At 46.5% G+C, this 27,091-nt stretch overlaps 1 protein-coding gene across 3 annotated transcripts in view; it reads right to left on the reverse strand.

Annotated features, from left to right (window-relative positions):
* Positions 1-5,602: 5,602 nt before the first annotated feature.
* Positions 5,603-27,091, reverse strand: part of ANKRD16 (ankyrin repeat domain 16) — a 29,627-nt gene continuing 8,138 nt past the window's right edge. Inside the window, exons 7-8 of one of the 3 annotated variants that reach the window (XM_064369029.1) lie at positions 24,402-24,592; positions 5,603-6,519 (exon numbers count right to left, since the gene is read on the reverse strand). In XM_064369029.1, the coding sequence (XP_064225099.1) occupies positions 24,435-24,592 (158 nt within the window). In that variant the 3' untranslated portion in view covers positions 5,603-6,519; positions 24,402-24,434. Of the gene's footprint in view, positions 6,520-17,225; positions 17,341-24,401; positions 24,593-27,091 lie in introns of those variants that run through there. The other 2 variants (XM_064369030.1, XM_012443400.3) reach the window with 2 other exon arrangements.

Here is a 27,091-nt window from a genome sequence, read left to right on the forward strand (position 1 = left end):
GTTGAAGTGAGCCAAGGTTGTGCCACTGCACTCCAGCCTGGGCAACAGAAGGAGACTCTGTCTCAAAAAAATAAATAAATAAAAAATAAAGATACAGAGGAAGGCCCAGATAGAATACATTTTTGAAAATAATTCTTTATGTTTTTTTATTTTTATTTTTTGAAACCGAGTCTCGCTCTGTCACCCAGGATGGAGTGCAGTGGTGTGATCTCAGCTCACTGCAACCGCCACCTCCCTAGTTCAAGCAGTTCCCCTGCCTCAGCCTCCTGAGTAGCTAGGATTACAGGCGTGTGCCACCATGCCCGGCTAATTTTTTTTTGCATTTTTAGTAGAGACAGGGTTTCACCATGTTGGTCAGGCTGGTCTCGAACTTTTGACCTCGTGATCCGACTGCCTCCCAAAGTGCTGGGAGCCACCGCATCCAGCCTTCTTTATGTTTTTAATGATGCATGCATTTCATCTTGAGAGCTTCATTCTTTTGGTTTAATAATTTGATTTTTGTTAAAATGCAGACAATTGGCTGGGCATGATGGCTTATGCCTGTAATCCCAGCACTTTGGAGGCTGAGGTGGGAAGATCACTTGAGCCCAGAAGTTCGAGACAAGCCTGGGCAACATGGTGAAACCCTGTCTCTACTCAAAAAAATACAAAAAAAAAAAAAAAAAAAAAAAAATTAGGTGTGGTGATGTATGCCTGTGGTCCCAGTTACTTGGGAGGCTCAGGTAGAAGTATCGCTTGAGCCCAGGATTCAGAGGCTGCATTGAACTGAGATCACACCACTGCACTCCAGCGTGACAGTGAAATTCTGTCTCAAAAAAAAAAAAAAAAATACAGAGAACTCAGGGATTGGTAAAATTTGAAATTTTTTCATTGGCACCTTAGCATGAATGAAGACTGAAATCTAGTTTTCTTTTTGATAAAGACAATGGAGACACCTAAGGGCTGAGGACATAGGTCCCCAGGGAGGGAAGGAGAGAGAGAGCACTAGGAACAAGGGCTATAAATGGTCTCACTGCTTTCTTCAGTTGTCCTTCCTCTTGGTCTTGGGCTGCTGCTAACTTGATGATTTTCATTCACCTTTGATGACTCTCCCATTAAGCCAAAGAGGCTCACCTGGTGCCTCTGTTGCTAATGCTAACAATGGCTCATGTGTGTTAGGTGCCTGTGCTGGACCAAGCACTAGGCACACTGTAAGGTACACGGATGTGCTTTGGTCAAGGTATAGGCTGAGGCAGAGATCCAGGCCTGCATGACTCAGCGAGTTTGGCACGTAGGCACACACCTGCACTTGTTATATAACTTGTCTGTGTAAATTCATACTTGGCTCTGAGCCACTATTGTTTGTAAAAGGTATAACTGCCCTGCTGACACTGTACAGGTGCTCTTGGGGCTCGGCTCAACATGGCTTGATGTGGTGGGTGCGCTGGTGCCTGGAGGAAGAGAGATAGCCAAAGCTGTCCATCTTGTAGACAGACAGGTGGGAGCCCGGACACAGCATGGCTTGCTTGTGCCAGAGAGAGTTAAGCTGCTGACTCTGAAGGTAAGGGAGAGCCAGCTGTGCAGCTGCAGACGTGGGGGTCGCAGGAGCCACAGAGCCGAAGCGGACAGCCAGATAAAAGTGGACAGTGTGAAAGAGCTAATGTGAGTAAGCTGCTGATAAAAAGCTGTTGATGAGAGCTGCTGCTGTATAGAACCATATTCACCTGCCTACGGCCTTTACGTACCAGTGTTTCTGTTCATCTACCCACTCCCCTCGGACTTCAGCATGGGCTGGACCTGGACCCCAGGCTCTGACACACGCCAACTCAAGTTACCTTCACAGTAAACCTGGGAAGGAGGTGCCATTTTGCCCATCGTTTACCAGGACCCTGAGAGGCACGGAGTGTGACCTGCATGAGGTCACTTGGAGCATCGCTGTGGGGGACTAACACCCTACATGGCTATGGGACCTTGTTTTCTGCTCCGAATGCCATATTCACAGATTGCTCTCATGTCCCTTACAACTCCATGTCTACAAATAAGTTTTGCTTTCTGGTCTCTAAGACTTTAAAATCTAAGGTTAAGGAGTATGTATGTGTTACAGGGAGGGTGGGGACAGCAGCAAAGACTTACACAGGTAATTGTCCCCAGTCTCAATCAAGGCACCTCTGATAAGGGCATATGGCAAAGCCCTGAACTGTTCCTAAATTTCAATTTTCTTCTAGCAGTCATGTGAGGGATCTCTGATAAATAGGATATGAACAGAAATGATCTATGTGCCTTCTGAAAAAAAAAAAGGGGGGGCATGCATGGCCTCCCTTTCACATTTTTTTTTTTTTTTAAAGATAGAGTCTCATTCTGTCTCCCAGGCTGAAGTGTAGGGGCTCGATCTTAGCTCACTGCAACCTCTGCCTCCTAGGTTCAGGGGATTCTCCTGCCTCAACCTTCCAAGTAGCTGGGAGTACAGGTGTGTGCCACCACATCTGGCTAATTTTTGTATTTTTAGTAGAGACAGGGTTTCACCATGTTGGCCAGGCTGGTCTCGAACTCCTAGCCTCAAGTGATCCACCTGCCTCGGCCTACCAGAGTGCTGGGAATACAGGTGTGAGCCAGCACACCTGGTCCTCCCCTTCATTCTTATTCCCCTCCACAGGTTGGGGAGCAATCTTGGACCACATGGAAGACGGCAACTACTCAGGACAGCAGAACAAGCAGCAGAAGGAGCCTGGGTGGCTGACACCTGGGGCCAGCTGAGCTCATCTGTAGTTGGCTATGCCCAGACTCTTATGTGGGAAAGAAAATAAACTTTGGTTTGGTTCATTATTTTTTGGTCTTTATTTTGAGTCACTTAGGCTGGAGTGCAGTGGTGCAATCATAGCTCACTGCAGCTGTGAACTCCTGGGCTAAGCCATCCTCCAGCCTCAGCCTTTCCAAGTGCTGGGATTACAGGCATAAGCCACCCCACCTCCATCTAATATTAAATCACAAAATGGAATTATCTAAGACTGCATCAGCTGGAAGAGAGGAAAGGCTGTGGTAGACCCAGAGCTGTGTGTTCAAGGGGCAGGACGAGCCACAAGCTGGATTTTGTTCCATCTTTTGTGCTCATTTCCCTTTTAGCTAGTTGTGGATTTTCAGCAACATTGGGAAAAATAAAGATGATACATATTGTAGGCTGGCACAGGTGGAAGCTCTAGAACTCTGAGAGTTCTTTAAAGTTGCCACATACTGTAATCTAAATAGAAAGACCCTATCATATCCAAAGAATTTGTGCCATCCCACTCCCAGAATTCCAGTGAGTGCCTATGTATGCCTCTATCTATTCAAAAGAGCTTTTTTTTTTAAAAGGAGCTCTAATAGATTATTTCTGCTGTGCTGTTGTCTGTTTTTTTAACTTGTGAATGTATAACCCAAATTTTGTCATTATTTGAAATTAACAGTCTCACGCTGTTGCCCAGGCTGTAGTGCAGTGGCGTGATCTTGGCTCACTGCAATCTCTGCCTCCTGGGTTCAAGCAATTCTCCTGCCTCAGCCTCCCTAGTAGCTGGGACTACAGGTGTGCACCACCATGCCCAGCTATTCAATCTGATTCTTAAGAAATGCAAAGTCAGGTGTGGTGGCTTAGGGAGGCCAAAGTGAAAGTACTGCTTAAGGCCTGAGTTTGGGACCAGCCTGGCCAACACAGTGAGACCCCTACAAAAGTGAGATCTCTACAAAACTTTTAAAAATTAGCTGGGAGACAGCCCCTGTCCTACCCACACCTGTCCTGCCATCTGTCCCTGTCCGTTTCTCCCCCACATGGGCAGGACATGCCCCCAAGATCAATCATTAACACAAGCCACCAGGTGGCCTCTCCAACTGCCCCTTGAGTCCTCAGTGTTACAGTGTTGACAAGTGAATTCAGTACTATGGGTGGAACGTGTGTGTCCCCAGCATTCCTGTGCTGAAGCCCTCAGCCCCTGTCTATTGGTATTTGGAGTCAGTGAGGGTTGGAGCAAGTCATGAGGGTGGGTTCCCGTCATGCCATCCGAGCCCTGACAAGGGCAGGAGGAGACACCAGGGCTCTCCCTCTCAGCCAAAAGAGGACACAGCCAGAGGCAGCCCTCTCCAGCCAGGACACCAATCTGCTGTCACCTTGATCTGGGACTTCTGGCCTCTGGAACTGGGAGATGTGACTGTGTCCTGATAAAGCACCCAGTCTATAGGATTTGTTATGGCGGAGCCTGAACTGACTGAGACAGCACACACACAGAAAGACCTGGGAGCGAGGGGTAACATACAGGTTCCAGGGCCCCAGGACTGAGCATTTAACCAGCTTCCTGGGGACTCTAGAGCAAGGCAGCCCCTGATGCAGCCTCAGGGTCCTGGAGAGGAGCAGAAACCAGAACCAAAGCAGAGCAGCATCCAAGCCCACTGCATGCGGAGCCTGTGAACCTGGGGTGGCTCCACTCTGAGAATCAGGGTCTCCAGTGCACCCGGACTCAGCTACAAGGGAGAATGCAAATAGTCCCAGGATGCAGGGGTGGCAAGATTTTTGGGGGCAAAGATGGTGTCGCCTTACACCTATACCCTGGGCAGGGGATTTGCCTAGGGAGTGGCCAGTGTGTTGCCTGGTGGTTGTGCTCAAGCTGCCGTGGAGTACGGGTTTGCTCATCAGCAGGGGACACAGGGTCACAGAGGCACTACAGGATGAAGAGAGGCAGGACTGGGACTGAATCAACAGACTCTCCCAGATGCTGGCATTGCTGCCTCAGTCACGACAGTCCATGGCCCTGGGCTGCTGGGCTCTTGCTGCACTCAGAGCCATCACTGGAGTCCGTGGCTTTGGGGAGCACTATCCTAGATGGCCTAGTTCTGATAATGATAGCAATAGGTACAGTACTCATAACTGCTACCATGTAACGTGTCACAGCATGTGCCGGGCACTGTGCTGCATATGTCATATGTGAGCTCAAGTCACCTCTTCACCATCCTCTGAATGAAGCATCGTCGTCCTTTTTTCTAGAAGGGATCAAGGGTGAAGCTGCAAATACCTGCCCAGCATGGACCCTAGTGCAAGGCCCAAGACCATCCCCTGTGCAGGCTCCACCACTGCTGTGCCAGCTGGACCTCGGCAGAACAGTGGGTGTGTGCCAGGTTCCTGAAGCTCCCACCCCCAGCCCCATGTGATGTGCCCCTGGCCTTCACCACTCAGGTCAAGGGGAGGCACTGGGGTGCACTCAAAGACCAAAACCCAACCCGTGGCTTATGTCATACCGGGAACCCTCTCTGACCTGGGTGTTCTGTAAACATTGTCATGAAAATGATTGAAAGTAAGGATTGGCCAGGCGTGGTGGCTCACGCCTGCAATCCCAGCACTTTGGGAGGCCGAGGCAGGTGGATCACGAGGTCAAGAGATCGAGACCATCCTGGTCAACATGGTGAAACCCCATCTCTACTAAAAATACAAAAAATTAGCTGGGCATGGTGGCGCATGCCTGTAATCCCAGCTACTCAGGAGGCTGAGGCAGGAGAATTGCCTGAACCCAGGAGGCGGAGGTTGCGGTGAGCCGAGATCACGCCATTGCACTCCAGCCTGGGTAACAAGAGCGAAACTCCGTCTCAAAAAAAAAAAAACAAAAAAAAAACGAAAGTAAGGATTGGCTGGACTCACAGGACAGTGAAGGGCAGGTAAGATGAGGCCCCTGAGAGTCTGTCCTGAGCAGCAGCCAGATTAATGTTGCTGAAAATGTGCCTTTCCATAGTTTAACCCATTGCTTTCAAGATCGCTCTGCAGGGTCCTCTCAACAGTGTGACCTCCCATCCATCAAGCGGCCTCTTTATGGGTGAGCTGCAGGAGGTGCTCTGGTGCCCCAAGAACACTCACATGAAGAAGCAGGAAAGCGCTTCCCTGTCCAGACTCTGGGGAAGATGCCTCTGGGCCAGGGGCTTGTAGTGCTGCCCAAATTGGAAGTTCTCATACACGCTCTTGGGGTTGCAGGAGTTGTTCGGCGGGGCCTTGGCCTGGGAGGGAGCCAGGCTGCCCTCTCCATGAGCCCCTTGTGGCCATGGACCAGCATTCCCTGGGGCCACGATGGGGGCCAGGTGGGGAGCCAGTGGTGGTGCTGGAAGAGGAAGGCCCTGGGACCAGCCTCAGTCACAGGCCTGGGTGCCCCCAATGACCTGGGCAGCCATAGTGGGCACCACAGGGGCAGCTGCTAGGGGTCGGGGAGGTGGACACGCCACGCCCTCACAGACGGCACCTGGAGCCTGCCAGACGAGGGGGGCCTGAGTTAGGATCAAGGTCTGTTCCTTCTCTCTTCATCTGGACAAGGACGTTGGAAGCCCCAGCCCAATTCAGGCCATGCCCATCCTGTCCTGCCATCAGTGGGGTCCTGGGGAAGGTAGACAGCACCAGAGGGCCACCTGGAGGAACTACTGCAGTCACGAGGGGCTGACCGTGTGCTGGTCCAGGAGCAGGTGTGGCAAACGGCAGAGCCGTGAACATAGGCATGGAGGCACCAGGGTTCTCGGTCATGCTCGGTTCCAGCACTGGGCATGCTGTGGAGACAAAGGAACGAGGTGAATGAGCTGGGGTCTCCAGGTTTGCCCTAGTCACTGGGGAATCAGAGGGGTGTCCCAACAGCTGAGGTCATGTGACAGGGAAACTCTGCAGCTTGCAAGTGTCATTGAGTATGCATCGGATGCTGTGTTACTCCACGGGTAGTTTGCTTCACTAGAGAGCCTGGCCCTGGCTCCACTAGACTCCCTGACCCCTATCTGCCAAAAAGCAACAGCCAAGCCTTCGCTGCCTCTGAGGGTCTCCCTCGGGCATCCCTGGCAGACCCTGCCAGCCTTACAGGCATCTCCCAAGCCATAGGTCTGGGATGAATCTCTCGCCGTCTTGGTGTCCCTCAGCATGCTCAGCAGCAGGTGAGGGGCCTCCCCCAGGGCAGAGCTATGCACTCAGAAGGCCTACAGGAAGCCAGAAGGTTCCTAATAATTATGGCCCCATCTCCTCTTCAGTCTTCCTTTACCTGAAGCTCTTATAAACCCCTTTCTTTCCTAGCTCAGCGTAACAAAAGAAAACCACTGAATAGATTGAGTGTGGTGGTTCACGCCTGTAATCCCAGCACTTTGGGAGGCCAAGGCTGGCAGATCACCTGAGGTCAGGAGTTCAAGACTGGCTTGATCAATGTGGTGAAAGCATGTCTCTACTAAAATACAAACATTAGTTGAGTGCGGTGGCACACGCCTATAATCCCAGCTACTCAGGAGGCTGAAGCAGGAGAACTGCTTGAACCCAGGAGGCAGAGACAGCAGTGAGCCAAGATTGCATCACTGTGTTCTAGCCCAGGTGAAAGAGCAAGAATCTGTTCAAAAAAAAAAAAGAAAGAGAAAGAAAGAAAGATGGAAAACCAGTGGATGGAAATCTCTCTCAAGCCAGCGCCCTGTGAACCCTGAAGATAACCTACAATGCATCATGCCCAGCATGTAACTGATTGTCATGGCACCATGTACAGCAAGTGCTAAACAGGGGTTAGAGTCAGGCCACCCTTTCCTCAGTGCTCGGTGGTCCTGGCTACCACTCAGGAAGCTCTGTTCCCAGGGAGCAGGTCTGAGAAGCAGTGGTGGAGTTCCCTGAGATATTGTCATTGCGCAGCCAGAAACAGCGGCACACAATTAGAGCACAGCCAGCAAGTGGTGAGCAGTGGGGCTGTCAGGGGAGGTGTCCCGGGATTTCAGCTGCTGGTCATGTTACACTAGGTCGTGAGACAACGAGCCCATCTCTGGTCCTTTGCCTTTGAGCTCCCAATAACTGAATATAGTGACCAAACAAGAACCAGAGGTTCTTGGGCCACAGGCCAGGTGTGGCAAAGTTGTCTGGAGCTCATCCCTGTTCACTAGGACCTCATGCAGTCTCCAGTCAAGGGGAATAAGGGATACAGCACATGCACCTCATCAGTCAGGACACACATCCTAACTTGAATAATAATAATAAGAGGACCATCTTCCAAAAAAAAAAAAAAATTAGCTGGGAGAGGTGGTGCATAACTGTGGTCCCAGCTGCTCAGGAGGCTAAGATGGGAGGACTGCTTGAGCCCAGGAGGTCAAGGATGCAGTGAGCTGTGGTCAGAACACTGCACTCCAGTCTGGGCAACAGAGCAGGACTTTTTTTTTTTCTCTAAAAAAAAGAAAAAAAAGAAATGCAAAATTAAAATCATGAGGTGTTATAGAAAGTGTGATACCATGGCTGGGCATGGTGGCTCATGCCTGTAATCCCAGCACTTTGGGAGGCTGAGGTAGATGGATTACCTGAGTTCAGTTTGAGACTAGCCTGGCCAACATGGTGAAATCCCACCTCTAATAAAAATACAAAAAAATTAGCCAGGTGTGGTGGGGGGTGCCTGTAATCCCAGCTACTTGGGAGGTTGAGGCAGGAGAATCGCTTCAACCTGGGTGGTGGAGGTTGCAGTGAGCCAAGATCGTGCCACTGCATTCCAGCCTGGGTGACAGAACAAGACTCCATCTCAAAAAAAAAAAAAAAAAAAAAAAAGTGTGATACCATGCAGCTTTGGTGGTGGGTATGCCTGGGAAGGAATCTTGGCAAAACCGAGTGATATGGATGTCTGTGGTGCTCAAGACCCATCCCAGCCTCCTGTGCATGTGAGCCCCACACTGCAGACACAGGGAAGTTACCAGCTACATGCCCGAGGCTCCTGTAGATCCAGATTTTGAGATGTGAGTTGGATTCTGCTAATGGCTTGAGTTTTGGAAGGTAGAGGCGAAAGCTGTCATTTCTGCTTTCACTGGCAAAGGCTGCAAGTGATTTTCTGTGGAATGTTCTGATCATTTTGGCCTCGACTGCAGCAGATGAAGACAAGCTTCTGGAGTTGGAAGCAGAGCCAACAGCTTCCTAGACTGGCCAAGATTTTCTTGATTGAAAAGGCAGTTCTTTTTGAGGCCCAGGTCTGAATTACAACCCTTGATATTGTCCCTTGTCCCTGAAAGTTCAACGAGATCTGTTCTCAAGCCTTCCTGACAATTCTGTGCACCATTAGGACCCTGTAACAAATCTTCTGTGTTAGCTGGCTGGAATGAATGTTACTCTCTGCTAACTGAACTGTGACTGATACAGTTAGCAACCTAACAAAATGCACAGATCCTTTGATTCGCTTCTAGGAATTTATCTTCCGGTCATTCACAGAAGGACACAAAGATGTATCCATGGCACAGCTGTTTATAATAACTTAAAAAACCCCAGAATGTCCTAAAATGTCCAGTAATAGGAAGCAGCTTAGACAAATTGTGGCGCATCTGAAAGATGGACTATCAGAAAGAATGCACCGTTATGCAAAGTTAAAAAGAATGAAGTAGATCTTTAAGAACTAGTAAGAAAATAGAAATGACAAAACAGAAAGAACTAACGAGAAACAATACACTAAGTCAAAAGTTGCAAGAGTATGGATTCCATGATCCTACTTGGAATAAATGATCTTATTTGTACTGTCTGAATTATTTTTCACCAGGAGCAAATATTTTAGAATATAAACTCACTAAAAATGGAATAAAGTACATGACATCATATACAACCTTATTCAAATTCATGGATAATTCCTTGAAGGTGTACTACATGTAGGAGCTGTGCACAGCCTTCTGGGGTTTGTGAGTAGGACCCAGGATGGGTACAGTGGCTCACTCCTATAATTCCAGCACTTTGGGAGGCTGAGGCAGGTGGATCACCTGAGGTCAGGAGTCGAGACCAGCCTGGCCAACATGGCAAAATCCTGTCTCTACTAAAGATACAAAAATTAGCCGGACATAGTGGTGGGGACCTGTAATTCCAGCTACTCGGAAGGCTGCAGCAGGGACCCATGAGAGCCCATGGAGCCAGGTATGTGGCAGGATCACTGGCTGTATAGGGGCAGCTGAGGGTCCCTGCCTGAGGTTTTCTCTACCATGGTCAGCTGCTCTGGGATAGTAGGTAGAAAGTTAGAATTCACTAAGATGGACAAGCTTGTCCAACCCATGGCCCAGGTGGCTTTGAATGTGGCCCAACACAAATTTGTAAACATTCTTACAACAGTGAGGTTTTTATTTTAAAGCTCGTCAGCTATCCTTAGTGTTAGTGTATTTTATGTGTGGCTCAAGACAATTATTCTTCTTCCAATGTGGCCCAGGGAAGCCAAAAGATTGGATACCCTGTTTTCGGAGGTGAGGGATGTGTTTATTGCTTTGACTGTGGTGATAGTTTCCTGGGTGCACAAATATGTCTGAATTCATCAAATTGTATACATCAAGAATTTGAAGATTTGTATAACAATTATACCTCAATAAAACTGTTAAAGAAAGGAAAAGAACAAAACTAGTGCAAATTCCTACACTGTACCCTGAACCTATAGGCCCAGCCCCCTGGGGCTACCCAGCCACTTGTGTTCAGCATGGTGGTAGCCTGAGAAGCACTGCCCAGGTCTCTGCTCCCCTAACGGACTATTTCATACCCTCCCCTAACTCCTCAGACCTCCCAGACTGTGTCCTCACTATCAGCTGATCACCTGCTTTCCTATTTCACTGGCAAGACGAAGCACCTAGAAGACACGTGGTGTCTCCCAGCACCAAGTGCACCAGCTCCTGCTCTGTGCCCTTCTGCTTGGCTTTCCTCTTGAGGCTGGGGAGGAACCGGCAGAGTAAATACAAACATTTCCCCTCATGCACAAGAATCTACTCAATGTGGTCTGCAGAGCAGTAGCTATGGCTGCTCCTGGGAACTACCCGGAAGCAAGTCGGGGTTGCCAGGAGAGGGGGGAAATCTGCATTTAAAAAATTTTCTAATTTCAACTTTTATTTTAAATACAGGGGATACATGTGCAGGTTTGTTACCTGGCTGTATCGCATGATGCTGAGGTCTGCAGTAAGGATCGCATCACTCACGCAGTGAGCATGGTATCCAGTAGGTAGTTTTTTGACTGGCCCAGCACCCCTCCACTGCCTCCCTGTGGGAATCTGCATTTTTTTCAGGATCCCTAGGTTTGAAGGAATCTACATTTTAACAAGACTCTAGGTGCTTCATATGGACATTAGGCTCATTCCTTGTCCTCACTTCCCGTCTGTTGGAGCATTCTCTCAGCAGTCAATCTATAAACTGTAATCTGCTCCATTAAAAAAAAAAAAATCACTCCATATCCCTCTCCATTGCTTCATTTTCCAGCTCCAGGACCTGCCTTCTCATTCTCTCTCAAACCTGCTCTGATCTTTGTCCAGCTCCTCACCAACCCCTTCACAGAGGCCCCCAGTGCACCCACACAATGAGGTCAGCATTGGCTCTGGGCCTCTCCCTGTGACTCTGCCCAGGCACCAGCCAGTCCTCATTTGCTCCCTACTGCTTTATTTTTTTAAACAGTCTTGCTCTGTCACCCAGGCTGGAATAGTGGTGTAATCACAGCTCACTGCATCCTTGACCTCCTGGGCTCAAGCAATTCTCCCACCTCATCTTCCTAAGTAGCTGGGACTATAGACACACCATGTTCAGCTAAATTTTTGAATTTTTCATAGAGACAGGGTCTCACCATGTTGTCCAGGCTGGTCTCGAACTTCTGACCTCAAGCGGTCTGACCACCTTGGCCTCCCAAAATGCTGGGATTACAGGTGTGAGCCACCTTGCAGGGCCATTGCTATTTTTAAAATGTTGTTTCAAATGCCCCCAGGGTGTCACTCCCCTTGAGGATGTGCTGGGCCTTCCAGAGTAGGAAGAAGGAAAAAGAGACTGGTTTACCTATGCTGAAGCCAGGAAAGGCACCTGTTGGTAGAAATGCCTACAGGCCCCTCCTATTGCTGTGCTCAGGTCAGAAGCTGCACAGGGCATGGGCTGATAAACACATCCACTCCCCGTGTTTTTCCAGGAGTGAGCAGGCCTGTCCTCAGTATCAAGGCAATCACGTTCTCAGCATGGTGGAAGGAGGCAGGGTTCTGTGAATGCTGCAGGATGGGCTAATCACACAGGCCAATCAAGTTCCTGCCATCACCACAATCAGCAGAGGCCAGCCCTCACTCTCATCTTGTTTCTTTCTCAATCAAAATCACATCACCCTTTCCAACTGAATGAGTATAATTTTTAAAAGTGTAAAAACAGCCAAATATAAGTCCACATTATTATTTATTCTTTAACGACATGCAATCAACATGCTCCACCCTCCAAGATACTGGCATTGGACTTTTTCCTCCTCCTCACCCTGCTTCTTTCCTTTATGTCTCTGAGAAGGAAATGCTCCTTCTGCATCTGGAGCTGAGCCTTCCAACGGCTTCTAAGCCTACTTCCCAGACCTTTTGGAGGGCCTTGTCCCACAGAGCCCTCACTCCCTCACTGCTGGCTTCCTCCCTCTCTGGGCTTCTTTCCCAGTCTATAAACATGCCACATGCTCAACCCCTCATTTACCCTCTGGGAGAAAACTATTGTCTTGTCAAACCACTTTCTTTTCTTTCCTTCACCACACAACGCAGTCAAAGGTGCACAGAGTTGCTCAGGCCTCTGCGCAGTCTGTGTCTCCCACCCACTGGTGCAGGTCGACCTCTGCAGATCAGCTCGAATAGCCGTTTCTGTCCCTAACTTGCCACCCTTGCCTCCAGTTGAATTTGATAGAGCTCTACTGATTATTCCATCTACATCTTAAAAATAAAATGGAAACCAATGAAAGAGGTAACACAGAAAACTCAATATGGACAGTAATACAATGGAGCATCAGACAGTCATGAAACACGACATTCACAAAGTTTTAAAGAGCATTAGGATTTGCTTGTAATATAAAGTTAGGGGGCCAAGGCCAGGCACGGTGGCTCATGCCTGTAATCTCAGCACTTTGGGAGGCTGAGGCAGGCGGATCACGAGGTCAGGAGTCGGAGACCAACCTGAACAACATGGTGGAACCCTGTCTCTACTAAAAATACAAAAATTAGCTGGGCGTGGTGGCTCACACCTGTAATCCCAGCTACTCAGGAGGCTGAGGCAGGAGAGTCACTGGAACTCAGGAGGCAGAAGCTGTAGTGAGCTGAGATCGTGCCACTGCACTCCATCCTGCGTGACAGAGCAAGACTCCATCTCAAAAAAAAAAAAAAAAGTTAGGGGTCAAGCAAGGTGGTTTACACCTGTAATCCCAGCACTTTGGGAGACCGAAGCGGGCAGATCACTTGAGGTCAGGAGTTTGAGACCAGCCTGGGCAACATGGTAAAACCTCAGTCTCTAGTAAAGATACAAAAATTAGCCAGGCGTGGTGGAGGGCGCCTGTAGTCCCAGCTACTTGGGAGGCTGAGGCACTAGGTAGCTACCTCCTGGGTTCAAACTCCTGACCTCAAGTGATCTGTCCGCCTCGGCCTCCCAAAGTGCTGGGATTATAGGCATGAATCCCCATGCTCGGTCCTATATGCGTTTTGAAAGACTATGGGGAAATAAGAGTGGTTCCATCTGGGTGGTGGAACTACAGATTATTTTTGTTTTCTCCTTTACTATTTTCTGTATTTCACAATAAGCCTTAAAAACAAATCTGGGAGACTAAAAGGGACATATTTCTGGTCTGCCATCTGCTGGTGGATTCTAGCAATGTCCCGGGTTTACATTAAATTCAGTGCTTGCTCCTCCCTCTTCTCACTGCCTGAGCTCCCTCCCTATAGTTCCCTCGGGCTTCTTTAGCCCGAGTTTTGCCATCTCGTTTCCATTTTGTGATCCTTTCCATTTTGTCTTGTGTATTTTCTCATATAATTTTTTTTGGTAATATATGTTAGATCCTCACTATTTTCAAGTGATTACAATTTTTACCTCTTTGCATCTCTTCTGCTTAGATTGCACTTAATAACACACACTCACCATGGCAGCGGGTGTGCTTTCAGGACCAGCTGACAGCCCTGGCAGAAGTGGGTCTTAGCTGAGGCAATCAGAAATCCTAGTGAAAGTGTAGTGCCTGCTATGAGAGGCAGGTTAAGCCACTATTGGCAATCGATGCCCTTGGTCAAATTAGTGACAGCCCCCTGGCAGCCACGTCGAGGTGGAGTTGAGCCTGCGCACTCCTGGGAAAACACAGGGAGTGGATGTGTTTATCAGCCCATGCCCTGTGCGGCTTCTGGCCGGAGCACAGCAACAGGAGGGGCCTGTAAGCATTTCTACCAACAGAGCTCTCACACTCTCCTCCTAGACCACAGTGGCAGCCATTTAGCCATCTCTTAAATGGCTGCCACTGTGGTCTAGGAGGAGAGTGTGAGAGCTTGGGCAGGAGTTGCAGTAGGGATGGTGTGGAACAGGCAGATGAGAGAGCTGCCCAGCAGCTGTCCTCTGCAGGGACTCCTCAAGAGGGAGGAGTCATGACTGACTCCCAGCTTTCCCACATGGGTGGGGTAAACTGTGGTGCCATCAACCAAGGCAGGAAAGCAGGCCTGTATGTCAGTAGGTCGTGGGGAAGGCTAGGTGTTGAATAAACTGAATGTGACAGCCTCAGGACACCCACGCAGAAATGTAAGCAGGCGGTGGAAAGTAAGGGCTAGAGAGAGATCTGAGTGTTACCGACATTAGGGTGTAGCTGAAACCCAAGGCAGGGATGGGAATATTTCAGGAGAAAACTCAAAATGAGGGAGATGCTGGAGACAGAAGCTGGGACACACGAGCACAGAGGGCTGGCCTGACAGAGGAGTGCAGAGGCAGAGAAGGAAAAGGCAGAAAGAAAAACCCAGGAGTGTGTTATTGCATGTGGCAAGAGTCCAGAAGCAGGTAGTGAACTGAAAGGATCAGTAACCTAAGGGCTAAAGGTGTATCATCACTTGATATGGCAATTAGGATGTCACTAGTACCCAAAAGGAAGAGTCTGCACAGAGCAGCAACAACAAAGCCAGACTGCAGGGGGGTGGGAGATGCCTATGAGCTGAGGGTAAAAAGCAGAGACTCTTTGTCAAAGTGTGTATGGAAAAGATGCTTGAGAACGAATAATAATGAGAAGGGGCTGCATGGTGCAAGAGTCAGAGGACAAAATGAGACAATCTAGGTAAGGGCTTAGCACTCTATCCTGCATATAGTAAATTCCAAGTGCTTTTATCGCCCATTAACTATATAATAATTTTAAATTTAAAAGACAAAAATCAGTCCAAGGAGCCGGGATACCAGTGGGGGAGAAAAACAATGAACAAAACAAATAATCATATGGTACATTTGCTAATAGCAAATGCTAAGAAGAAAAAATAAACTGGGAAAAGAAGTTATCAAATCTTTGAAGAAAAGGATTTAATTTTTGATTGGGAAGCCTGGGCAGGCCTCACTGAGAAGGCGATTTGTAGTTAAAGACCCAAAGGAGGTGAGGAAAGTAACTATAATTAGGGAGTAATAGAAAAATATCAATTATCATTGGCACAGCATTCTTCATATATTATTGCTATGGAAATACCTGGTTATTATTCTATTATTGCTACTGTTTTTGTCTCAATTAATGTTCTTTTCTTTTTTTTTTTTTTTGAGACAGAGTCTTGTGCTGTCACCCAGGCTGGAGTGCAATGGTGCAATCTTGGCTTACTGCAACCCCTACCTTCCAGGTTCAAGTGATTCTCCTGCCTCAGCCTTCTAAAGTAGTTGGGATTACAGGCGCCTGCCATCACACTGGGCTAATTTTTGTATTTTTTTTTGAGATGGAGTCTCACTCTGTTGCCCAGGCTGGAGTGCAGTGGCACGATCTCTGCTCACTGCAACCTCTGCCTCCCGATTAAAGAGATTCTCCTACTTCTGCCTCCCAAGTAGCTGGGATTACAGGTGTGCACTACCAGGCCTGGCTAATGGGAGTTTCACCATATTATGAATGATGAATGAATGAATTTCATCATTCATCAGGCTGGTCTCAAACCCCTGACCGCAGGTGATCCACTTGCCTCGGCCTCCCAAAGTGCTGAGGTTACAGGCGTGAGCTACCATGCCCAGGCCACAATTAATGTTCTTATAATCACCGCCATCTCTGGGTGTTTAGTGGTTTCAGCAGTGGCATCTGTTGACCATGGTTTCTATTACAAAGGTGTGTGGAATCTAGAAAACTGAGAACGACATGCTGTGTTGTCATCGTCAGCTGGTTTGTAAGGTCAGAAGCAAAGCCAAATGGAAGCTGATCATGCACGCAGCTGCTGGAAACACAAAGCTGCTCATGTGTGTGCTGAGAGGAAAGAGGGCAGTCCCAGACTGATCTTTCAGTCCCACCTGCACGTCTGAAGTATCCACCCAACAGGACCATCTTCAGACCCAGACGGCATCAACACAGGCATCTCTGAAGCATCAGAAAAGTGGCAACTGCATCTCAAATCAGTGCAGAGGGAGAGAGTGTGTAATTTAGAGGTCACAAGACAGGAGTGTTTCTACCAGAACAGTGATTTGGTGGTTAGAAGAAACAGGAATCTGCTGATGCCATCTGGGAATAATTAAGAGCAACAGGAAATTCTTGCTCTGTGCCAAACTGAGCCTAACGCTGAGAATAAGGTGGGTGTGTAATAAGCATTTGCTGGATCACACTGAATAAGAGGATTCAATGTTACTTGCAATTGATGCATATTATTAAAAAGCCTGATCCAGACTAATAATTATTCTTTGCAATTCAGAGAAAAGGATCAAAAAAGGAAAAGAAAGAAAAGGAAAAAAAGGAGAAAAAGAATCTAAATGCCTGAGGACTCATCCTATCTTTAATTCATTTTAAGAGGCTATAATATTTTTTAAAGCTAAATGTTGAGTGTTTCATTCCTTAACAGTCAGAGGGTTCCCTGGGTAGATGGGACAGGATGGAAAATGGGTTTTAAAGACAAAAAACTCCAATCTTTAACCAGGTTAACAGAAATTTTGTAAATATCCTAGTTACTTTTTTTTTTTTTTGAGATAGAGTCTCACTCTTGTCACCCAGGCTGGAGTGCAGTGACATGATCTCAGCTCACTGCAACCTCCACCTCCTGGGTTCAGGCAATTATCATGCCTCAGCCTCCCTGGTAGCTGGGACTACAGGCATGCACCACCACACCCAACTTATCTTTGTATTTTTAGCAGAGATAAGGTTTTATCATGTTGGCCAGGCTGGTCTTGAACTCCTGGCCTCAACTGATCTGTCTGCCTCAGCCTCCTAAAGTGCTGGGATTATAGGCATGAGCCACCAAGCCCAGTCCTTAGTTACATTTTCTAAATGTATTTATTACTGAAGCGGGCCAACACTGAATCTATCTATTAAAACGAACAAAACCACAAAATTAAAACTTGATAGCTTAACTAGCAGTGCTTAGAGCATATAAAAGTTTTTATTAATTTCTGGTAAATGCATGTGTAAACAGATTATAAGCACGTCCTTCCTGGTTACAAAACCAAGTGAACCATTGTAATGGTCAAGTAAAAGCCTATGAAGGAAGAAATTGAACAGGCCAATTACATTTTACAGCTCAAGCTAATAGCAATTAATGTTATATTTTTAATATTATTGTCATAGCTTTATCACGCAGCAGTTATTATAAGATATTTCAGCTGGGCGCGGTGGCTCACGTCTGTAATCCCAGCACTTTGGGAGGCTGAGGCCAGTGGATCACGAGGTCGCAGGTTTGAGACCAGCCTGACCAACATGGTGAAACCCCATCTCTACTAAAAATACAAAAATTAGCCGGGCGTGGTGCTGTGTGCCTGTAATCCCAGCTACTCGGGAGGCTGAGGTAGGAGAATCGCTTGAACCCGGGAGGCAGAGGTTGCAGTGAGCCAAGAGCGCGCCACTGCACTCCAGCCTGGGTGACAGAGTCAGACTCTGTCTCAAAAAAAAAAAAGGGCCAGGCGCGGTGGCTCACACCTATAATCCCAGCACTTTGGGAGGCCGAGGCGGGTGGATCACGAGGTCAAGAGATTGAGACCATCCTGGTCAACAAGGTGAAACCCCGTCTCTACTAAAAAATACAAAAATTAGCTGGGCATGGTGGCGCACGCCTGTAATCCCAGCTACTCGGGAGGCTGAGGCAGGAGAATTGCTTGAACCCAGGAGGCGGAGGTTGCGGTGAGCCGAGATTGCGCCATTGCACTCCAGCCTGGGTAACAAGAGCGAAACTCCGTCTCAAAAAAAAAAAAAAAAAAAAAAAAAAAAAGATATTTCAGATATTTCATGTATTTATAAAAGTGTGTATACCATATTATATTCATGCATGGTAGGTGCTTCTCTAAGGATTCCATAGCCTGATCTCACAAACATTATCTATTCTACTTTAAGAGTAAAACACTGAGATATGGACTACGGAAAGACTGTGCTCAGGACTTCATAATGTGCCTGTCATGGAGCTGGGAACCCAGCCTCCCAGTCACTGGGAACTCCTTAGCAGGAGTGGGACATGCAGGATGGGAGAAGGGAGGAGGAGGAGGAGATGGAAAACTGGCTCCCAACTGGTTTCGCTGAATCTGTGAATGACTTAAGAAGATATGGGAGAGAGATCCAAGATGGCCGCTTAGGAGGAACTAGGGAATGCAGCTCCGAGAGAAAGCACAGAGGGTGAGTGGACGCCGTATTTCCAGACTGATTTTTACTGCCCACAGACCAGGAGATTCACACGCAGAGAAGCCACACGGGTCGCCAGCACCGCTGGCGCCGCTGGCTTGAACGGCGCAGCCGCTGGGCCGGCACCCTGAGGCAACGGCTCACTGTACAAAGTGAGAGAGTCTGAGTCCCCTATAAACCAGCAAGGGGAGCTGAAACGGGTAGCCAGGCCAGCGCCACGAATCTCAGAGCCGCGGCTTTAGCCAACGCAGCGGCTCCGGAGGCAGATCAGATGAGACGGTGTCCCCTCTTACCCAACAAGAAGACCTGAAACACAACTGAAACCGGGACGGTCCAGCTCTGTGGAGGAGGGGCGTTCTCCATAGGCACCCTGCTGTTCCCAGGGCAATCTAACAAGGCAATCCGCCACTACGGAGACTCCGTCACTAGAGGGGCGGGCCAACATCGCGGAAGCAGTTCTAACTACACCCAGAAGTTCACACGGAAGCTGGGTGGAGCCCACAGCAGCTTAGCGAAGCCTCTGCAACCTGAGTGTGACTAGGCTGCCACCTTGTGGGCAGGGAAAACAGCAACCGCACAGGGGAACATCATAAAACCGTAACTCCCTGGGACAGAACACCTGGGGGGAAGAGCAGGGGGTTTATGAGTTCTGCCACAGCAGACTTAAAATTACCAAAATCAGAAAGACAACAACTACAAAGTCAACAGGTGGATAAATCCACAAAGATGGGAAGAAACCAGCGCAAAAAGGATGAAAACACCCAAAACCAGAACACTTCTCCTCCTACAAGGGATCACAACTCCTCACCAGCAAGGGAACAAGACTGGATGGAGAATGAGTGTGATGAAATGACAGAATCAGCTTTCAGAAAGTGGATAATAAGAAACTTCCGTGAGCTAAAAGAACATGTTCTAACCCAATGCAAAGAAACTAAGAACCTTGAAAAAGGACTTGATGAAATGCTAACAAGAATGGACAACTTAGAGAGGAATATGAGCGAATTGATGGAGCTGAAAAACACAACACGAGAACTTCGTGAAGCATGCACAAGTTTCAACAGCCGAATTGACCAAGCAGAAGAAAGGATATCAGAGGTCGAAGATCAACTCAATGAAATAAAACGAGAAGGCAAGATTAGAGAAAACAGGGTAAAAAGGAATGAACAAAGTCAACAAGAAATATGGGACTATGTGAAAAGACCTAATCTACGTTTGATAGGTGTACCTGAATGTGACGAAGAGAATGCATCCAAGCTGGAAAATACTCTTCAGGATATTATCCAGGAAAACTTCCCCAACCTAACAAGGCAGGCCAAGATTCAAGTCCAGGAAATACAGAGAACACCACAAAGATACTCCTCTAGAAGAGCAACCCCAAGACACATAATCATCAGATTCACCAGGGTTGAAATGAAGGAGAAAATACTAAGGGCAGCCAGAGAGAAAGGTCGGGTTACCCACAAAGGGAAGCCCATCAGACTCACTGCAGATCTCTCAGCAGAAACCCTACAGGCCAGAAGAGAGTGGGGGCCGATATTCAACATCCTTAAGGAAAAGAACTTTCAACCCAGAATTTCGTATCCAGCCAAACTAAGCTTCATAAGTGAAGGAAAAATAAAATCCTTTGTGAACAAGCAAGAACTCAGAGAGTTCATCACCACCAGACCAGCTCTACAAGAGCTCCTGAAGGAGGCACTACACATAGAAAAGAACAACCAGTACCAGCCACTCCAAAAACACACGAAAAGGTAAAGAGCATCAACACAATGAAGAATCTGCATCAACCAAAGGGCAAAACAGCCACCTAGCACCAAAATGACAGGATCGAATTCACACATAACAATATTAACCCTAAATGTAAACGGACTAAATGCCCCAATCAAAAGACACAGACTGGCAAATTGGATAAAAAGCCAAAACCCATCAGTGTGCTGTATCCAGGAAACCCATCTCGCATGCAAGGATACACAAAGGCTCAAAATAAAGGGATGGAGGAAGATTTACCAAGCAAATGGAGAGCAAAAAAAAGCAGGAGTTGCAATTCTCATCTCTGATAAAATAGACTTTAAAGCAACAAAGATCAAAAGAGACAAAGAAGGACATTACATAATGGTAAAAGGATCAATGCAGCAAGAAGAGCTAACGATCCTAAATATATATGCACCTAATACAGGAGCACCCAGATACATAAGGCAAGTTCTTAAAGACTTACAAAGAGACTTAGACTCCCACACAATAATAGTGGGAGACTTCAACACACCATTGTCAATATTAGACAGATCAACGAGACAGAAAATTAACAAGGATATCCAGGACTTGAACTCAGACCTGGAACAAGCAAACCTAATAGACATTTACAGAACTCTCCACCCCAAATCCACAGAATATACATTCTTCTCAGCACCACATCACACCTACTCTAAAATTGACCACATAATTGGAAGTAAATCACTCCTCAGCAAATGCAAAAGAACGGAAACCATAACAAACAGTCTCTCAGACCACAGTGCAATCAAGTTAGAACTCAGAATTCAGAAACCAACCCAGAACCGCACAGCCTCATGGAAAATGAACAACTTTCTCCTGAATGTTGACTGGATAAACAATGAAATGAAGGCAGAAATAAAGACGTTCTTCGAAACCAACGAGAATGAAGACACCACATACCAGAATCTCTGGGACACATTTAAAGCAGTCTCTAGAGGAAAATATATAGCAATAAGTGCCCACATGAGAAGAAAGGAGAGATCTAAAATTGACACCCTATCGTCAAAATTGAAAGAGCTAGAGGAGCAAGATCAAAAAAACTCAAAACCTAGCAGAAGACAAGAAATAACTAAGATCAAAGCAGAATTGAAGGAGATAGAGACACGAAAAACCCTTCAAAAAATCAATAAATCCAGGAGCTGGTTTTTTGAAAAGATCAACAAAATAGACAGACCACTAGCCAGACTAATAAAAAAGAAAAGAGAGAATAATCAAATAGATGCAATAAAAAATGACAAAGGGGATATCACCACAGATTCCACAGAAATTCAAACCATCATCAGAGATTATTACAAACAACTCTATGCACATAAATTAGAAAACCTGGAGGAAATGGATAAATTCCTGGACAGCTGCCTCCTCCCAAGCCTAAACCAGGAAGAAGTCGAAACCCTGAATAGACCAATAACAAGGTCTGAAGTCGAGGCAGCAATTAAGAGCCTACCACCCAAAAAAAGCCCAGGTCCAGATGGGTTCACAGCCGAATTCTACCAGACATACAAAGAGGAACTGGTACCATTCCTACTGAAACTATTCCAAATAATCCAAAAAGAGGGAATCCTTCCCAAATCATTTTATGAGACCAACATCATCCTAATACCAAAACCTGGCAGAGACTCAACAAGAAAAGAAAACTACAGGCCAATATCCATGATGAACATAGATGCAAAAATCTTCAATAAAATAATGGCAAGCCAATTACAACAGCACATCAAAAAGCTTATCCACCATGATCAAGTAGGATTCATCCCGGGGATGCAAGGCTGGTTCAATATACGCAACTCTATAAATGTAATTCACCACATAAACAGAACCAAAGACAAAAACCACATGATTATCTCAATCGATGCAGAGAAGGCCTTCGACAAAATTCAACAGCCCTTTATGCTAAAAACCCTCAATAAACTAGGTATCGATGGAACGTATCTCAAAATAATAAAAGCTATTTACGACAAACCGACAGCCAATATCATACTGAATGGGCAAAAACTGGAAGCATTCCCTTTGAAATCTGGCACTAGACAAGGATGCCCTCTCTCACCACTCCTATTCAATATAGTACTGGAAGTTCTAGCCAGAGCAATCAGGCAAGAAAAAGAAATAAAGGGTATTCAATTAGGAAAGGAGGAAGTCAAATTGTCTCTATTTGCAGACGACATGATTGTATATCTAGAAGACCCCCTCATCTCAGCCCAAAAGCTCCTGAAACTGATAAGCAACTTCAGCAAAGTCTCAGGATACAAAATCAATGTGCAAAAATCACAAGCATTCCTATACACCAATAACAGACTTAAAGAGAGCCAAATCAAGAACGAACTGCCATTCACAATTGCTACAAAGAGAATAAAATACCTAGGAATACAACTAACAAGGAATGTAAAGGACCTCTTCAAGGAGAACTACAAATCACTGCTCAACGAAATAAGAGAGGACACAAACAGATGGAGAAACATTCCATGTTCATGGTTAGGAAAAATTAATATCGTGAAAATGGCCATACTGCCCAAAGTAATATACAGATTCAATGCTATCCCCATCAAGCTACCAATGACCTTCTTCACAGAACTGGAAAAAACCACCTTAAACTTCATATGGAACCAAAAGAGAGCCCGCATAGCCAAGTCAATTCTAAGCAAAAAGAACAAAGCAGGAGGCATCACACTACCAGACATCAAACTCTACTACAAGGCTACAGTAATCAAAACAGCATGGTACTGGTACCAAAACAGAGATATAGACCAATGGAACAGAACAGAGGCGTCGGAGGCAACACAACATATCTACAACCACCCGATCTTTGACAAACCCGATAAAAACAAGCAATGGGGAAAGGATTCCCTGTTCAATAAGTGGTGTTGGGAAAACTGGCTAGCCATATGCAGAAAGCAGAAACTGGACCCCTTCCTGACACCTTACACTAAAATTGACTCCAGATGGATTAAAGACTTAAACATAAGACCTAACACCATAAAATCACTAGAAGGAAACCTAGGCAAAACCATTCAGGACATAGGCGTAGGCAAGGACTTCATGACCAAAACACCAAAAGCATTGGCAACAAAAGCCAAAATAGACAAATGGGACCTAATCAAACTCCACAGCTTCTGCACGGCAAAAGAAACAGTCAATAGAGTGAATCGGCAACCAACAGAATGGGAAAAAATTTTTGCAGCCTACCCATCTGACAAAGGGCTGATATCCAGAATTTACAACGAGCTAAAAAAGATTTACAAGAAAAAAACAAACAAGCCCATTCAAAAGTGGGCGAAGGATATGAACAGATACTTTACAAAAGAAGACATACATGAGGCCAACAAGCATATGAAAAAATGCTCATCATCACTGGCCATTAGAGAAATGCAAATCAAAACTACATTGAGATACCATCTCACACCAGTTAGAATGGCAATCATTAAAAAATCCGGAGACAACAGATGCTGGAGAGGATGTGGAGAAATAGGAACACTTTTACACTGTTGGTGGGAGTGTAAATTAGTTCAACCATTGTGGAAAACAGTGTGGCGATTCCTCAAGGACCTAGAAATAGAAATTCCATTTGACCCAGCAATCCCATTACTGGGCATATATCCAAAGGATTATAAATCGTTCTACTATAAGGACACATGCACACGAATGTTCATTGCAGCACAGTTTACAATAGCAAAGACCTGGAACCAACCCAAATGCCCATCGATGATAGATTGGACAGGAAAAATGTGGCACATATACACCATGGAATATTATGCAGCCATTAAAAACGAGGAGTTCGCGTCCTTTGTAGGGACATGGATGAACCTGGAAACCATCATTCTCAGCAAACTGACACAAGAACACAAAATCAAACACCACATGTTCTCACTCATAGGCGGGTGTTGAACAAGGAGAACACATGGACACAGGGAGGGGAGCACTATACATGGGGGTCTGTTGTCGGGGAGTGGGGGGGACAGCGGGGGGGTGGGGAATTGGGGAGGGATAGCATGGGGAGAAATGCCAGATATGGGTGAAGGGGAGGAAGGCAGCAAATCACACTGCCACGTATGCACCTATGCAACAACCTTGCATGTTTTTCACATGTACCCCAAAACCTAAAATGCAATAAATAAATATATATAAAAAAAAAAAAAAAAAAAAAAAAAAAAAAAAAAAGAAGATATGAATTACCATGCACTTTATAGCCTCCTCTTGGAAACATCCTTATGTCATTGAGCTGTGGCCAGAGCCCCGAAGGACATCTGATCTCTTTGTGAGCTGCTGAGCCAGGGTGCCCGTGATGTCTTCAGAATCCTTCAGTCCTGACTGCAGGAGAAATTTGGCGCAGGCCAAGTGCTGACCTGCACAGGCCAGATGCAGGGCTGGGGGGCAACAAAAATCACACAGACTTAAAACAGAACCCTTGGAGCAATACTGACCTCGTGAGTTGATAGTGCCCAATAAAAATATCAATTCTTTTAATATCTTCCATAATTCATCCTCACAACTTCACCTATACTAGATCAAAATATTTTTCTTTTTAACCTGATTGGGTTGAAAATAGTTTTAAAGATAACAAAACCAGTTAGAGACAATTTAAGAAACTTATCTAGGCCAGGCATAGTGGTTCACGCCTGTAATCCCAGCATTTTGGGAGGCTGAGGCAGGCAAATCACAAGGTCAGAAGTTCGAGACCAGCCTGACCAACGTGGTGAAACCCTGTCTCTACTAAAAATACAAAAAATCAGCTAGGTGTGGTGGCATGCACCTGTAATCCCAGCTACTCAGGAGGCTGAGGCAGGAGAAAGGCTTGAACTCAGGAGGCAGAGGTTGCCAATGAGCCAAGATTGCACCACTGCACTCCAGCCTGAGTGAGATTCCGTCTCAGAAAAACACCAACCTACCAAACAAACAAAAACTTATCTAAAGCAACCAACGGAACAAATTAACAAGAAATAGGAGATGTCCTCCCCTTATTCCTGAACATTCCGGAAACACACTTTACATGGTACAAAAAACTTTCTAAAAGGTTTGTTGAATTTGCTTTGTAAATAAAAATATCACCACAAATAACAATTGTGTAGCCAAAAAAAGCACTGTTGAACAAGCTTCCCATTCTGGGTATTTCAGCACTGAGGTTCCTGGTATGCTGAGTCCAGAAGCACTGCTGATTCTGCTGCCTTCTCTCCAGCAGGGAAGCTGTGAACCTTCCTGGGCTGAGCAGCTGACCTTTCCAGCCCTGGAGTGAGTACTTAGGTATCTGCAACTCTTTGAAGCATTAGAAAGATCCCACTAGGCTGGGCACGGTGGCTCATGCCAGTAATCCCAACACCTTGGGAGGCTGAGGTGGGCGGATCACTTGAGGTCAGGAGTTTGACAGCCTGGCAAACATGGTGAAACCCTGTCTCTATTAAAAATACAAAAATTGGCCAGGCACGGTGGCTCAAGCCTGTAATCCCAGCACTTTGGGAGGCCGAGGCGGGTGGATCACGAGGTCAAGAGATCGAGACCATCCTGGTCAATATGGTGAAACCCCGTCTCTACCAAAAATACAAAAAATCAGCTGGGCATAGTGGCACGTGCCTGTAATCCCAGCTACTCCAGAGGCTGAGGCAGGAGAATTGCCTGAACCCAGGAGGCGGAGGTTGCAGTGAGCCGAGATCGTGCCATTGCACTCCAGCCTGGGTAACAAGAGCGAAACTCCTTCTCAAAAAAAAAACAAAACAAAAATTAACTGGGCATGGTGGCATGGTGGTGGGTGCCTGTAGTCCCAGCTACTTGGAAGGCAGGAGAATCGCTTGAACCCAGGAGGCAGAGGTTGCAGTGAGCTGAGATCGTGCCACTGCCCTCCAGCCTGGGTGACAGAGTGAGACTCTGTCTTTAAAAAAAAAAAAAAAATCCTATTAAACCCTTGTGAGTTGGCCTTTGGCTCACAGAATGTTAGAGGGTTTATTCTAAAGTCCAAGTCTAAAGAATTAGCTCTCAGAATATGTTTCTGAATATTCTAAATTAACAAAAAAAACCATAGTGAATATAGTTCTAAATACACTCCAAAACAGATGACCTGTGAAGAATTTATACAATACCTGGATAGCAGGTGTCATCATGGATTAGAAAGAAGCTGCTTTTATGAGGCATATGTTATTACGATTTAAAATAATAACAAAGGTTGGGCCAGGCACGGTGGCTCACACCTACAATACCAGCATATTGGGAGGCCGAGGTGGGCGGATCACCTGAGGTTGGCAGTTCAAGACCAGACTGACCAACATGGAGAAACCCTGTCTCTACTAAAAATACAAAATTAGCCGGGTGTGGTGACGTCTGCCTGTAATCCCAGCTACTTGGGAGGCTGAGGCAGGAGAATCGCTTGAACCCAGAAAATAGAGGTTGCAGTGAGCCGAGATCACACCATTGCACTCCAGCCTGGGCAACAAGAATGAAACTCCCTCTCAAAAAAAAAAAACAAAACAAAACAAAGGTTAACAATAGCAGTTGTAATGAGTGGAGTCATCATCATTGTTATGTTAACAGCAATTGTACCACCGTTTTACAGAGGAAAAGATATTTTAAGGAAAAGTTGCTAAGCTATTGAGAAGAATAATATTAAGGCCGGGCATAGTGGCTCACACCTGTAATCCCAGCACTTTGGGAGGCTGAGGCAGGTAGATTATTTGAGGTCAGGAGTTCAAGACCAGCCTGGCCAACATGGGGAAACCTCGCCTCTATTAAAAATACAAAAATTCAAAAATTAGCCAGGCATGGTGGTGCATGCCTGTAATCCCAGATACTTGGGAGGCTGAGGCACGAGAATCACTTGAGCTGGGAGGCAGAGGTTGCAGTGACCCAGGATCGTGCCACTGTACTCCAGCCTGGGCGAC

Source organism: Aotus nancymaae, unplaced genomic scaffold (assembly GCF_030222135.1).
Source record: "Aotus nancymaae isolate 86718 unplaced genomic scaffold, 86718_ANA_hifiasm-v0.15.2.pri h1tg000083l, whole genome shotgun sequence".
In the NCBI taxonomy this organism is placed as follows: Eukaryota; Metazoa; Chordata; class Mammalia; order Primates; family Aotidae; genus Aotus; species Aotus nancymaae.